Source organism: Psittacula echo (genome assembly GCF_963264785.1).
Source record: "Psittacula echo genome assembly, chromosome: 6".
Taxonomy (NCBI): Eukaryota; Metazoa; Chordata; class Aves; order Psittaciformes; family Psittacidae; genus Psittacula; species Psittacula echo.
This window is the reverse complement of record NC_137743.1, coordinates 46,970,224-46,985,240: the sequence shown is the minus strand read 5'-3', so window position 1 is coordinate 46,985,240 and position 15,017 is coordinate 46,970,224. Positions and strand designations below refer to the sequence as shown.

Sequence of the window (15,017 nt, the reverse complement as noted above, 5' to 3'; positions counted from 1 at the left end):
GGGGGCGGCAGGCTATTGGCTGCCGGGCTGCGGTTGATCGGCGTGGCCCTACCCCGGGTTGCCGGGGCTAGTGGGTGGGTTCTCTTTCTGTCACACGGCGGTCGGCGACGGCAGCGTGGCGCGGCGCGGCTGCCGGCGAGCGGAGATGCCTGAAGCTGCCCGGTTTAGCGCCAGCAGCGGGACCGAGTCGGATCCCGAGTGCCCCATGGAGAGCGAGTCAACCATAGAGAGCAGCCGCCGGCGGCGCAAGGTACCGGGGAGGGTTTCGAGGCCTTCCGCTGTCGGGTACGGCCTGGCCACACCGCCTCGCCTGCATGCTGGGGCTCGTGTCCTGCGGGTCTTGCCTCGATAGCGTTCCCGTAGTGGCGCGGGCCGGGGCGGGTCTGCGCGGTGCACCAGCGGTGCACGCCGGGCCGGCCGGCGGGGCGGCCATGTGCGCGGCGGGGTTTCCTGGGAGGGCTGCACGGCCTGTGGTGCTGGGCCGTGGCCCTCGCCTCGTGTCGGCACCGCCCCGCCGGGGATGGTGGGTGTGCTGGAACAGGCGTGTGGCCGTCCTCGTCGCGCAGCGGCCCGGGGAACGCTTTCGAGTGGACTCTTGCGCGGGGAAGAGGCCAGGGTGTCTCGTGGTCTGTAAAATGCCTCCTGGTGGCACCTGCGTCGCGGCAGAAAGCGATCTGTTGCCTTATGCGAGCCTTACTCCATCCATAACTCGAGCATCGACTTTTAGTTTTAACTCTGTTGCAACGTCTTTTCTGTTTCGTGTCTCTTGGATCATGCGCATGTGTTTTCATTTACCGCCGTGTTGCTCTGTGCCTTGCCAGAAGGATAAAAAAGAGAAGAAATCTAAGCGCCATGACAAATCTCGGAGAAGAAAGACTCAGACGGATGAAAGTGAGCAGTCGGAGGATGACATTGATCCCCCTAAACTCAAGAAATCAAGGAGTGGAGTGAAACAAAACGGTCATGTGAGAGAAGAAAGCCCAGAGAATGCGAAATTATCTTCCTTGAACAGTAAATCCAGCCACAAAAAACGGCACAGTAATTCAAGTGAAACATCAAGTGGTGATGGTGACAGTGAGCCAGAGCAGGTAAAACTACTGATTGATTTAGTTTTTATACCTGTATGTTCTGCAGCCTTTTGCCGTTGTCTGCTGTTACAATTGATGTTTCTCAAAGCATCTGTGGCTTCCAGGGTTAGCATTCTTTTCTCATGCTCAGCATTTTAATCACTGTGCTGTTAAAACTTATATGGAAGTGATCCATTACCAGGTAATAGTGGGTATGTTTGCTTTACCTTGTAATGTTATTCTTCTGGGGGTCAATTGCTGTGTCTGTAAATCACTGTCATGTATTATTTGGGAAGTAGGAAATAGGCTGGATATCAAGCCTGATTCTTGCATATTCTGTTACGCCATTGGTAATTATCTTAAAATTTAATTAAGAGTTTTCAGAGTTTTAATTTGGGTGTTTTGCATTTACGGTGATATGCCGTTAGGTACAAAACAGTCTTAAATTACAGATCACTTTTGTTTAACTTTGAAATATGATAGTAAGTAAAACAGAAAGCTTTTCAGCTGCAGCTGTGACAGTGTCACTGAAAATTTGACCCTTGGTATGATGGCAGTGTCTGTGCCATTACCTTGGATTTTCTAATGGTCATATGATATTCACAGGGAATGTTATCTGTTTTATATTTTTTTATCTACAGGAGATGACTGAAGAACAGAAAGAGGGTGCTTTCTCCAATTTTTCTATTTCCAAAGGGACTGTGCAGCTTCTTCAAGGTAAATATCTTGGCATAATGTCACCACAGAAAGTAAATTATCTTTGTCATGTGTTTTTATGCTCAACTTAATCAATGAGCTTTGAGATGTGCTCTGCTTGTGTTTATGCAAGCACAGCTCTACAGAAGGCATATCGATTGCCTACTCTAAAGATGTTTTGAACAGACTTTTCTGTTTGTGATACTGCCTGATTCAGCCTTTTCAGTAGAATTTTGAGTGACGCAAGATCAAAAAAAAATTATTGTGTGCAAAAATTTTTCAATTAAAAGTTATTTCAGTGTGAGTAAAGGAAAAAGTTTAGAATCTTTGACAGTGCATGACTTAGTATGAATTAAGAGATGAACAGAAGTGCTTTTCACATGTTTTGATTTGAAAGGAAGTGATTTTTGTAGATAGGTGGGGAGTATTACATAAATAAAGCCACAGTACGTAAAGGCTTTCATTAAAGGTTAGTAACTTCATCTGTCCTAGCTAGCACTATGCCTAGTGGTATGAAGTAGGAGAATAAAGAGTGCCTCTGGACTGTCCATTTTACAGATGACCTCTGTGATTCAGGAAGTCAGTGGAGGTGATGATATAGTCCTGATTTACTTTAGAGTTGATGGAAGTTCTGCTTGGGATAACTTTCTCTGAAGAGCATGACAGAACACTTGTAAAATTATTGTATTAAGGAAGTCTGTTGAAATTGTCACAGCTCGAGGAGTGACCTACCTGTTTCCTGTACAAGTGAAGACCTTCAACCCAGTATATTCTGGCAAAGACGTAATTGCTCAAGCACGAACTGGAACAGGGAAAACATTCTCTTTTGCTATTCCCTTAATTGAAAAGCTTCAGGGAGACTCACAGGAAAGAAGAAGAGGCCGTTCACCAAAGGTAACTGCTTAGTTAGAATGCTAATTTTGCTTTGTCTTATGTCCAAGTGATTCAGATTTTTAACCCACTGGAAAAGTTCTTAAAGTTTGTGAATATATAGGACAATCTACATTAAAGATTATTTGAAAGCTGCGTTCCTTGAGGTGTGCCTGCATCATGTGTTGCCTCTTATCTGGTCAAGAGTAAAGAGTACAATAGCTCTATCCACTTGTCAATTCCTTTTTCTGCTTACAAGGAGACTGAACCTACAAGTTTTCAACATGTCCCTATTCGATTTTGTTCAATCGCCTTACCTATTCTGGTCCAGTGGTTGCTGGATGCTTGTTTTTCTCCCAGATTAGTAATGGATTAGTGACTTTTTCTGGTTCATAAAAGCTATCCACTTTGTTTAAACATGTGGATAGTGAGAGGACTTAGTTTTCACTAGGACCAGCACCAGATATGGAAGCTTCTGCTCCAGAGAATGCAGATTATTATGAGCTGTCTACATTCTGTTAGGATTACCAACTGTGGTTTTTTTTTCACCAAATTCTTATGATGCCTTCCAAAACCAGAGAGGCTAAAGCTTATCGTATCTTCAATAGTGGAAATATTTTGTAGGTGTATTTCATCTTGTCACACATCTCATAGCCTAACTGAAACTCATTCCAAAGCTAGTCCTAGTTGTTCTGTTTGCATCTGCCCATCATGTTGGCTGTCTGACAGAATGCTGACTCTAGATTTTAGCACAATCTTGGCAGAGAAGGGAAAGCTTTCTTTGAGGGAGTCGCAGGTCTTTAAATAAAACAGTTTTCAGGCCTCACTAGACCATAGAAAGCTTCTGCTTTCTTTCTTTTGTCACAGGTTTCAAAGTCGAAAGAAGTAACAGGATAAGGATTTTAAGATTCTATTTGTCAAGCCACTGAAGCTGGGTTTTAGAGCAGTACTACAATCACATGTTAAACTAAATTAGTTAAAACATCTGTGGTGAAGCCTGTATATTGGAAGTGAGGATGGTTCCTTGGTTATTTCTATAGGAATATCAGCACAGGCTCCAGAGCCGTGCTGAACACCAGCTTGGCAGACTGAACATACGTTTCCCTGAATCGTAGAGAAGCTGAGACAGTTTATGTTTCTTACACCTTCTTGCAAGACTGTGAAGCATTACTGAACATGTGTAAAAAACTTATTACCCAGATCCTTTAGTCTTATACTCAAACAGCGTATGATTATGTAGAAGCAAACCTGTAGCTGATCTGTTTAAGAACTAAAGTTGAATAAAATTTAAGTTCCTGTCTAATTTAAAAAGAAGTCTGCCTGTCCTAAATGAGTATGTGAAGGAGATTAATGACGTTACAAGAGACTTAGGCAGTGTGTTTCTCTAATCTTTCCTTAGATAACTATTTAAACCAGATTTTTTTTTTTTTCTTCCATTATGTAAATGGTCAGACCTAAACTGATGATTAGCAGTCTCTTGGTTTCTTGCAAAAGCCATGGTAAGAGAACATCTGTTTGCATTCTGTCTAGGTACTAGTTCTTTGCCCAACAAGAGAGTTGGCAAACCAGGTTGCCAAAGATTTCAAGGACATTACAAAAAAGCTAACAGTAGCTTGTTTTTATGGAGGAACTCCATACAATGGACAAAGTAAGTGACACTTACCCGTAATAATTAAAATGTTGATTTACTGAAATATTTGAGAAATGCAGTTGAGTCCTTTCGAACATGCATTTTTTAACTTAAGAACTGGTATTCTTGGGGAAATGCAGTAGATCAGACTAGCTCTTCTTACTGTGAGAAATAATAATAGCTCTCAATTACATTCTTGTGTTCCTTGTATACTCATGTACTTTAAATTAAACTGGAAAAGATTATGCTGTGTGTATACACAATATTTGGGTTTAGGCTCTTATTAAGCACTTTTTTTCTTTAAAAAATACTTAGTCTTAGAGCTGTAATACAGGATATCTGGAGGATTTATAAAGTGGAGAAGAAATTCTTTATTGTGACAGCATAATTTACTGTCTTGATGGTTATGGTTGTAAACAAGGCAGATGAGAGCAGGAATGAGAATCAAGATCTTTCATTGTAATGCATCTTGAGACATTAGGGTTGTTTTTCCATGCAGAACTTCAGGCAAGGGTGTGATTTAGGTAATGTGGATAGTGAAATACATAGAGTGGGGTGGTTTGGTTTTGTTTTTTGTGTTTTTAAAGTTTCCAGTTAAGGTAGACAATTTGGGAAGAGCTAATTATTTCCAAAGTATGTTAAAAGAAGCAAGCTCTTTGTTTGCCATTTTATTTAAATCACAGGGGGAGGAATGGGAGATGGGAAATCTTTCTTCAGAAAGAGCAGTACAGCTTCTACCTTACCAGTTTGTTCTTGTTTCTTCTCTCCCACAAATTTTCTCCTGCTGTTCATCATTTGTTCTTTCTTGCATTTGTAAGGAGAGTACTTATGAGTGGTTCAAGAAGCTGTTTTGTTATTACTTAGATAGCATGTGTTTCTAATGTAGAGAGAGCTCCCTGTTTTCACTGCTAACTCCTCTTCTGCTCTTTCCTGTTTATCAGTTGATCTCATGAGAAGTGGCATTGACATTTTGGTTGGTACACCTGGGCGAATCAAAGACCATCTTCAGAATGGCAAGCTGGACCTTACCAAGGTGAAACATGTTGTACTTGATGAAGTTGACCAGATGCTGGACATGGGATTTGCTGAGCAAGTGGAAGACATTTTACGTGTTGCATACAAGAAGGGTAATCTCAATAGTTAAACAAATAGTAGGAAATGTTAGTAATAATTTAGTCTGCTAAAATTCAGTTATGTTTTTCTGAAGGTGTCTTTGTTAAGAAATGACTGAATACTGTATATCATAGGAAATGTACTGTGGACGCACTACATGATGAAATGTTGTGAAAGTGGTAATCTTTCATTAAGACCTTTGCAAAGATTATATATGGATCCCTAGATAGTGAATTTTAACTTTCATTGACACTTATCCATAAAGTTGTACTTGGACTTCTTCCATTTAAAAGGAATTAGAAGCTTTTTACCCTTTTCACCGCTTGAAAATAGACTGGGTTTTTGGTCATAGTAACTTTTTTCCTTATCTTGGAAATACTTTCTAGAGAATTTTTTTTTTCTCCAGATGTTGGTAATGCATACATTTAAAAAGAAGAATTGCCTTCTTTATTTTATATACACTGATACTTAACCTAATAATAACCCATGAAAAAAACTTGTATACTTCTGTAATACGAAGCATAGGAAGTTTGTGAAACTTTGTTCTGTGTTTTAAGATTCTGAAGACAATCCCCAGACACTGCTGTTCTCTGCAACTTGCCCACATTGGGTGTATGATGTGGCTAAGAAATACATGAAGTCTAGATATGAACAGATTGACCTTATTGGGAAAAGAACTCAAAAGGCTGCTACAACAGTAGAAGTGAGTAATCTATCTAATGTGAAATGTTTTCAGACCTTCTCCCTTTTTCTTTGTGCTACAAATGGTAATCCCATCCTAAAGTACATTGTTGGAATGATGTTGAAAGCTGGTTTGAGAATTATTTTTAAGCAGATGGCATTTTATAGCTAGTCCAGCTGGTTCTTGATTTAGGATCTGTCTTCTTCTCACAGAATCTGATAATCATATAGACATCTCAGAGAGAGGATTCAGTTACCAGTATTGTTGGTTTTCAGAGAAAAGTGGTATCTGAATTTATACAAGTTGGAAGCCAAAGGCACACATTAACATCAGCCTGGCTCTTTTAAAGTGCCAGGGACTTCACAGTCAACTCCTGCTGTTCTGTATATAGGAGATTTTTTTCAAACTTCCGTGGTATCTCACCTCACTAGGCCTTTGCTGTGCAGTAAATACTATAACAAGGAATACAATACATAAATGCTAGAAGCCTGAATTAGTTATCTTTACTTGATAATTGTTTCTGCTTAAGTCTTGCTTAGCGGTTACTTTGACAGATAAACAGGACATGTAATTGTGTCAGTGGGATTGAAAGAACGTTCATCTTGTGCTTGAGAAAAAGCTTTTAATGCACTGCATTTATTTGTTTAGCTTCATCTGACATAAAGCTTTAGTTGATAGAACTGTGGCAAAATCTTGCACCTTGACTGTTCTCCAGAGAAATGGAATAATATTTCCTGTTTTCTTTTCGTTGCTTAAAAAAAGTGATTTGCAGGCTGTTGTCTTTATTTTTTTTATCTCTTACTGTAATTATGTTGCTTAATGTTAGACTAATTCTGGTGGACATAAGAATCTTATGGACTTTGCATGTTCCAGTAACATGAGTTAGCATTTTTTGCCCATTGGGAAACTGTATAACTCTTTAGTATTTCTGAATTTTACAGGTTCAAATGTATTAAAAAAAGAATCTTGTGTTTTTATGTAAACTAAACACTGGAATTCTTTTCTGTAGCATTTGGCAATAGAGTGTCACTGGTCTCAGAGAGCTGCTGTTATTGGAGATGTCATTCAGGTCTACAGTGGCAGCTACGGGAGGACCATCGTCTTTTGTGAGACCAAAAAAGAGGCAAATGAACTGGCTCTGAATGCTTCGATCAAACAGGTATTTTATCATCTGTATTAAGTAACAAAACCTGCCAGAGATGCATGAACCCTATGTTGATACTGGACCTATGCTGAGTAAGCTTTAAAGAGAGGTTTCTAGAGTGGGTAAGGCAGGCTTTTGCAGGTGGTCAGGTAGTTTCAAAACTGCCAAAAAGAACCTTTTAAAAACCCCAAACAAACTGGTTGAAAGTTTTACTTTTTACAGTCTTCAGGACTAGGCTGTGCTAACAGATACTGGGATTTTTTTCTTACAGGAAAAGTTCTCACTGACATTAAGTGAAGCAGTTGTGGATTTTATGTAGAGAGGACTGTTTTGGATTAAAAAGTGGTGGTAGACTTAGAGAACTACTAGGATAACAGGTGATGGTACTGGAATAGCGGTTACTGAGCTGTGACACTGACATTAACTAGTGTTGTCAGGGGGACAGATTAGGGTTTAGAGCAGAGGTTGTATATATAACATAGGTTGTATTAAGATGTTTATTAGCTGTTACGAAGAGTTTAAAGATGCATACACAGCAAGAATTCAACCTGCCATCTCTTGTGAACAACCTCTAGTGTATTCCTGAGATTCGTGGAATGGCACTGGTGGAAAATAACGCACTGGTGGAAAATAACTCACTGGTGAGGTGATGCAATGTTTATGATGTGTAGCGACACTCAAGCACTGCATGCTTGGTTTTGGTGGTGGTGTCACAGCAACTATTTTTTTCTGGATGTACTTTTGTTGAGATGAGTTATGTCTAGAAAACAGTATAGCATTATGTTCCCAGGGAAAGGAGGAGCTTTTTCATCTGCTACAACTGTGTTCACGAATGTTTCTCCTGTACTCCTGGATGACCTCAGTAGCAGCTAAACCTGAGTGTGGAGTCTTATTCTGTTACTGATGGTGTTAGGTTATCAAGTCTTGCACAGGTAGTGTAGAACTCAGTTCTTGGCACATAAGAAAAGGAAATTATTTTGATGTTTCTCTTTTAGCATATTAATACGCAGTAATAGAAATATGGCTATTCCATTTAGCAGCTGACATTAGTCCAAACCTGGAAAATACTTTTTGAATTCTGTGCTGACCCTAGCATTGAGTTAGTATTTTTTCAAGTAATTCTCTGTTTACATGTGGAAAACATGGTAGTCATCTGCAGGCAAATTGTGAAATGTCAAGTGGAGGAGAAACCGATTTTTGGATGTTTGGTCTACATACTTGTTAGTGCTGTGATATAGGACTTTCAGAATGTTTGGATTAAAATGAAATTGTCTTGGAAGCTGTAGTAGTTGTGAGTTTGGGGTTTTTGGAGGTGTTACTTTTTTTTTTTCCATGACCACTTGTATTTTAATCCTTTAATTGATAGTAGGGAAATTAATATATTAAGGGGGATTAAGAATCAACACTTTTGGAAAAGATGTCTAAATAGTACTAAGAAGGTCTGAGATAATTGTTGATGGCTATTTTGAAACAGCTAAGCTTTGCAGAGATTGTGTGGATGGCAAGTTAGGGCATAGTTGTTTTCATATGTCACAGTAATTAGAGGTGGAGATAAGACAGATGTTACGATTCTTTTTTCCTACCTTTGTTAAAGGTCTTTGAAGTATATGAATAAGAAGTACTGAGTAAATATTGTAAGACACCTAAAATATAAACTCTATTCAGTTCTTCTGTATCTTGCCATACAGTATCTATCAAATAACAGGTATTGTACCCAAAACTGACCATAAAATGGAGCACTGCCTTGGATTTTAGTACAGTCCTATAATAATACTGTTTTTTCAGGATTGCCAGTCATTGCATGGTGACATTCCTCAGAAGCAAAGAGAGATCACACTGAAAGGTTTTAGAAATGGTACATTTAAAGTTCTGGTTGCAACCAATGTAGCTGCCCGTGGCTTAGATATCCCTGAAGTTGACCTGGTTGTACAAAGCTCACCACCAAAGGTAGGATATGGATACACTGCATGCTTTTGTAATAATTTGTAGTCTTCTTTTAAAGTAGTATATGCACTCAGGTGATGGTATTCACCACACAGAGTTTATCATTGCATGTAAGGGTAAGAAATGTCCTGGTATACAGAAGTTTCTTAGGGGATTTTTTTTCAGAGTGCATCAGTGCCTAGTATATTTAAAAATGGTCTCCTTGAAGTACCTTTCTGAGGCTGTTCAAAGCCTCTCCCTTCAGCGCCATGTGTGGTGATTGCAAGTCTGGAAGCAGTGGGAAGTAAATAAAGACTGTCTTGCAAGAACAATTCACTAAGTAGGGACATAGATGAGGAGGGGACCCCAACAGTGAGAACATTGGCTGAAGTCAGGGTTTAAAAGAAACAAGGTAGTTTTTTAGTGAATTTGCTGTTAATATCTCAATAACCATAATCAAATTGATGTGCAGGAGGGTGAGTGGGATTGTTATGGAGGTATACACACTCAAAATGGTTTGGTGTAGGGTTTTTTTTTTTTCCTTCATAGTCTCTGTGGTGATGCCAAAACAAGACTTAGTTTATCCATGTTTGACTCATGCTCATGGTTTTGGCTTTCAAATTGTGATTTTTAGAGGGCTATAGAAAAGCTTGTTAATTTGACTTTAGTGAAACAGTGTTTCTTTATTTCATTCTCTGATGCAGTTACTGTGTATTGTTCAGGCTGATCTGTAATAGCGTCTACTAAGTTATGTGAATACAATTAATTGATTAAACTACAATAAAATAGATAAGTCATAAGGCTATTCATTTTGAAGGATGTGGAGTCCTATATCCATCGCTCTGGACGCACAGGTCGAGCAGGACGGACTGGGATCTGTATCTGTTTTTATCAGCGAAAGGAAGAACATCAGTTAAGATATGTGGAACAGAAAGCGGTAAAGTATAGTTCTCTTCTGAGCACTCAGATGTAATGTAGCATGTAAAATCTTCATGTTTTGTTCAATACTTCAGTTACAGAATACAGCATATTCTTTATAGCAGCTGGTTGAGGTTCAGTTACCTGGCAGAGTTAAGGTAACATGGTCAGTTGTGGACCAGGGAATGTGCTGCAGATTTTTATGCCCACTTTTTCAACAAATGCCAGTAAGAATGTATCTGTGGCAATGAGAGAAAGCCAGCAGGATTTCAGTGTTCACCCTGTCTTACTGTTTGTTTGATCAGTGATTTGCATACATATAGCTTTACTAAGAACTGTTACGATAGTTTGTGCACCTTGTGCGCTTTTCCATATAGTACTTTTTCTTGCCAATTAGGTATTCAGTTGGGATGAGATGTTTTTGTCTCGGTACACAGAAAACTCAGACTTAGGCTGTGTAACTTGTACTTAAATACATATAAACCAGACTAAAATGAATAATTTAGAATTTATAGACTTCTCTCCCTCCCTTCTATCTCACCCCCCTCTCACCTGTAATCTGCCCAAATGGTCTCTATTTATTTCAGTTTAAGGTCACTGCATCATTTAAACTGACCTGGTGCAAACAAAAGACGTTTAAGCATTACCCATTTCCCTGTAAACTTAATCTTCTAATTTTCACTAGCAAAAGTGGGAGTTACATGTTGAAAAGAAGAACAGAAGTGATAGGTTTAAGTGCTTGTTTCATTGGAGTCCAGTACTGTTTCTTTAGAACTGAATTTTTTATGGTCTGCAAGTTTCATCTGTATTTTGCTTTTTAAATTTCAGGGCATTACATTCAAGCGTGTTGGTGTTCCTACTGCAACTGATATAATAAAGGCTTCCAGCAAAGATGCCATCAGGTGTGTTCTGTGACTCAAGCCCTGTCATGTCTTACTGCCTTCTTAGTTCAGAAGGGCTGTTTGGGTTGCTCTTTACTATCTCTCTGAACTCTTTGAACTGATCACTCTTAAAATCTTGGACTGCTGTTTTTTCTTCTGTTCCAGAGCCTAGTAAATACTAGTGTATGTGTGTGTATATATTTTTTTCTTTGTCTTTTTTTTTTCTTTCTTAGGTGTCTGGATTCTGTTCCTCAAACTGCTATTGAGTATTTCAAAGAATCTGCTCGGTTTCTAATAGAAGAAAAGGGACCAGTTAATGCTCTAGCTGCAGCTCTAGCTCATATTTCAGGTGCTACTTCCATTGAACAGCGCTCTCTGCTGAACTCAGATGCGGTAAGGGTGTATGGCTTAACATTTGTCTGAAATCTGGAAAAAAACCTCTCACACAGAAAAAACATGCCTCTATGTTGTTTAAATAATTATGTCTCGTCATGATTTTATTTATGAGCGCTGTACTTAAGCCACTAGTAACTACTAGTATAGTTAAAAGCAAGAATATAGTGGCTATAAATAAACTTACTCTCCTGTAACGGTATCTACTTGAAAAGTTAGTTAATGTACTGTAAATTAGCAGGTTTCTTGTGTCTGATAGATGTGCTGAAGCATTTTCCTCTGACTTAATGGAGCATGCCCCATTTTTTATTTTTTAGGGATTTGTTACAATGATACTAAGCTGTTCAGAAGAAATAAACAATATGAGCTATGCTTGGCGAAAACTGCGAGAACTATTGGGTGACGATGTTGATAGGAAGGTGAACAGAATGTGTTTCCTCAAGGGAAAAATGGTAAGGTTTTTTGTATGTCTGCTACTGAGCTCGTCTGGCTGTAGCCTTTTCTCAAGAATTTCCCCTGTACCATGCTTTGTTGATAAGGACATGACTGGTAGAAGGGTGGGCCTCAGTCTGTTTTATTAGGCTTGGGTATCTAAGGGGTTTAAGGCTCTGCTCTACTGATGTGCTAAAGAGGTAGTAGAATGATAGCCCAACAGGTAAAAGGTATGAACTGTGCTAACTGCTTTAGTGAGAGAACACAGGTTTCTTAGAACAGGGTTTCTTAGGTCAGTTTTGATAGTGCATGTCCCTTGTAATTCTGTTACCTGAAACTGAAAGATCAGAAAGTTACTTTTTGAGTTGCATATTTAACTATGTTGCAACAATTGTAGCAAAGCTGACTGAGGGGTGGTTATTTTAAACAAAAGTGCTTAACTTCACTCTTAGTGTCTCAGAATTTGTATGCATTTTCAGAAACATGAAAATGTGTGATCATACAGTCCAGGATTATTTGTGGTGACACAGAGAACAAGGAATTCGTATTTCCTGCTTTTGAGAGTTGTTAGGCATTATTGCTGATTTGCTTCATCCATTTACTCTGTGTGTTTAGTCACAGCATGTTCTGTATTTGATACATGGAACACTAAGAATGGCTTTGCTTACTTCAGATTTGTAATTCTTTATATCCAGATTTCTTATTCAGACAAAGAATAGCATTTTAAAGTGTGAATTATGTATTGTATTTAATCATTCGAGTAGTATTAATTTCAAATTTTTAGTCTGAACCTAAATATTCGGTTTACTGGGTGTATAGTTTCCTACTATAGATTAAAACTTCTGGTTTGAAGGAATTTACAAAATGGGCAATGGAGAAGCCAGGAGACCACAATTTAGGATGGGAAATGGTTATAACCTTATTGTTAAAAAGGAAGAAAATATGAATTTGAAGTATTAGCTATGCAGAGAGAAGAAAAAGGTGTATATCTGAAGAAAAGTTTAAGGAAGTAGAGGTGTTTTGAGAAATACTGATGCAATATTTCTCAGTGTTCAGAGATTCTTAAATAAATTAAGTTTCTATTAAAAAGCACTTTGAAATATAAAACTGTTCCAGTACACAGATTTGTAGGCTCTGGGTTGTGGAGTGGTTTTTTTTTTTTTGTCTTGTTTGTTTGTTTGTAGATTTTTATTTTCTTTTTGTTTCATTTGGTTTGTTTTCAGTCAATTAAAAGGCTGGACTTGTATCCATTAAAATTACCCTTTCTTTTTAGGGTGTGTGCTTTGATATTCCTGCAACAGACCAAAAGGAGATAGAGGTACATTCATTGAAATTTGTTTACAGCAGACTGTAGATAAAACTAGCTGGCCGGAAGACATTAAGCAACCTGTGTGCTGCCTTTCGTAGCAGCAAAAGGGGTAGCTTTGAAGGAATTGAAAAATGGAATAAGCATATAGAGTTCCTCTCGTAAAGAGTTCCCTTGTCCCCAAAAATCTGTTGCTTGAAACTTTTGCACTGGGAAGTGTGTGGTGGTGTGAACAAATCCACCCCTTGTTACTGCTGCTGGATTAATCTTTGTAGGCAGCAAGTTTTGTTACACTATAAAATCCTCTTTTTTTTCTATTCCCTGTCTCCCCCTCTTTTCACCTAGAATTCTCTCCACAATAAAAGTGAATTCCAGGTTTTTGCTTGGCAGAATTAGTATTCCCATGCCAAAATTCCTTCATCCAGACTTTCCTTCATGTATTTCTCCCTTAGTGTATCTCTACATGCATATGCCCTAGCATTCATTGACTCCAAAAGCAATGTTTGGTTCTGGATTAGAAGGGAATTCAGGGCACGGTGTGGGTTTGTGTTCAGTTATAATTATAGTGATATTCTTAATAAATGAAGGGTGGGGAGTTTACTGATGAGGTTGCTCTGTAAAGCTCTGAGGTGGGTTTAAGTTCTGTTCTTTAGTATCTCAGGCATACTCAGACAGCTGTAGCTCTTAAGCTTAAAATTTTGAAAACAGCATTGACCACTTTAGTTAGAAACTGGAATCCCCTGTATTAGCTCACATTTTTACCTTTTCAATTGAGCAAATTTAATAATAATACCCTGTATTTGCCTTCCTACATTTTAACTTGCTATGTCTGACTTTATTTCAATAGGCAAAATGGGAAGATTCGAAACAATGGCGTTTGTGCGTGGCGACTGAATTACCTGAGTTAGTAGAATCACAGCGAGGAGGAGGAGGAAGTGGAGGAAATGGCCGAAGCTTCTCAAGCTCCAGAAGTGGGCGGCGGGGTGGCTCTGGTAGAAACAGATTCAGAAGCAGAGGCCAGAAGCGAAGTTTCGACAGAGCATTTGATCGTTAATTTCAACAATCTAGAACTGATACAAATGGGACTGCAGTATTTTATATTAAATTAAAATAGGCTGTTCCTGTGTGTTTGTACCACTTGGAAAAATCTGTCATTCAGTTTTTTTTCTCACTACTACTTCAGTCATAACCAAGATGCTGTTCAATTAAAAAAAAAAAAAAAAAAAAAGACCACCCTAAAAAAGCCCACAAGGAAAATAAAACTTACTGTTTCCTTTCTTTCTTGTATCTCCATTTCAACTGTAAGACCTGAATCTTTATTCTAGAATATGGCTGTTGCATTCAAAACTGTAGTCTGCCTCACTGTATAATATATAGATCTTAAATTCTGGTCAAACCTGTACATTTTCCAAAAAAAATAAAATACTATTTTACAAGTTCATGTTCTGTTAGAAGGTTTTGAAAGTGTGTGTGTGTTGGGTAAAGGTGAGTAGCATAGTTTGAATAAGCACAGTTACAGTATAATTTTTTTACAATATAGACTCATAGATTGGTTTGGGTTGGAAGGGACCTTAAAGATTACCTATTTCCAGCCTCCTCCGTGGCCACAGACACTTTTCACTAGACCAGGTTGTTCAAAGCCCTGTCCAGTCTGGCCTCGAACACTTCCAGGGAGGGAACAGCTACAGCTTCTTCAGGCAACCTGTGCCAGTGCCTCACTACTCTCAGTAGAGAACTACTTTCAATTTCGATCTACCCTCCCTCAGTGTAAAGCCATTCTCCCTTTTCCTAAGCAGACATGTCCCAAGCATTTACGTGCGTTACTATATGTGGCGAGTATTGTTTTGCCGCCGGCAGTGCGCTGCAGCAACCTGCTTGCAGCGTCGCGGCAGGAGCTCCGGGAAGAGAGAAGCAGGTGGTGCGGTCGGTGCTCGGGACGCCGGGCTCGGGGGAAGCCGGCGG

General features: G+C 39.0%; 1 protein-coding gene across 1 annotated transcript; it reads left to right on the top strand.

Moving 5' to 3' along the window:
• Positions 1 to 109: 109 nt before the first annotated feature.
• On the top strand, positions 110 to 14,464 carry LOC308223378 (nucleolar RNA helicase 2-like). Its single transcript, XM_080622220.1, has 15 exons — positions 110 to 250; positions 822 to 1,088; positions 1,709 to 1,784; positions 2,479 to 2,657; positions 4,164 to 4,281; positions 5,205 to 5,390; positions 5,934 to 6,079; positions 7,068 to 7,217; positions 8,988 to 9,149; positions 9,943 to 10,062; positions 10,872 to 10,945; positions 11,158 to 11,317; positions 11,635 to 11,769; positions 13,023 to 13,067; positions 13,903 to 14,464. The coding sequence occupies exons 1-15, from the start codon at positions 146 to 148 to the stop codon at positions 14,107 to 14,109; spliced, it is 2,130 nt and encodes a 709-aa protein (XP_080478346.1). The 5' UTR covers positions 110 to 145; the 3' UTR covers positions 14,110 to 14,464.
• The last annotated feature ends 553 nt before the right edge of the window (positions 14,465 to 15,017 follow it).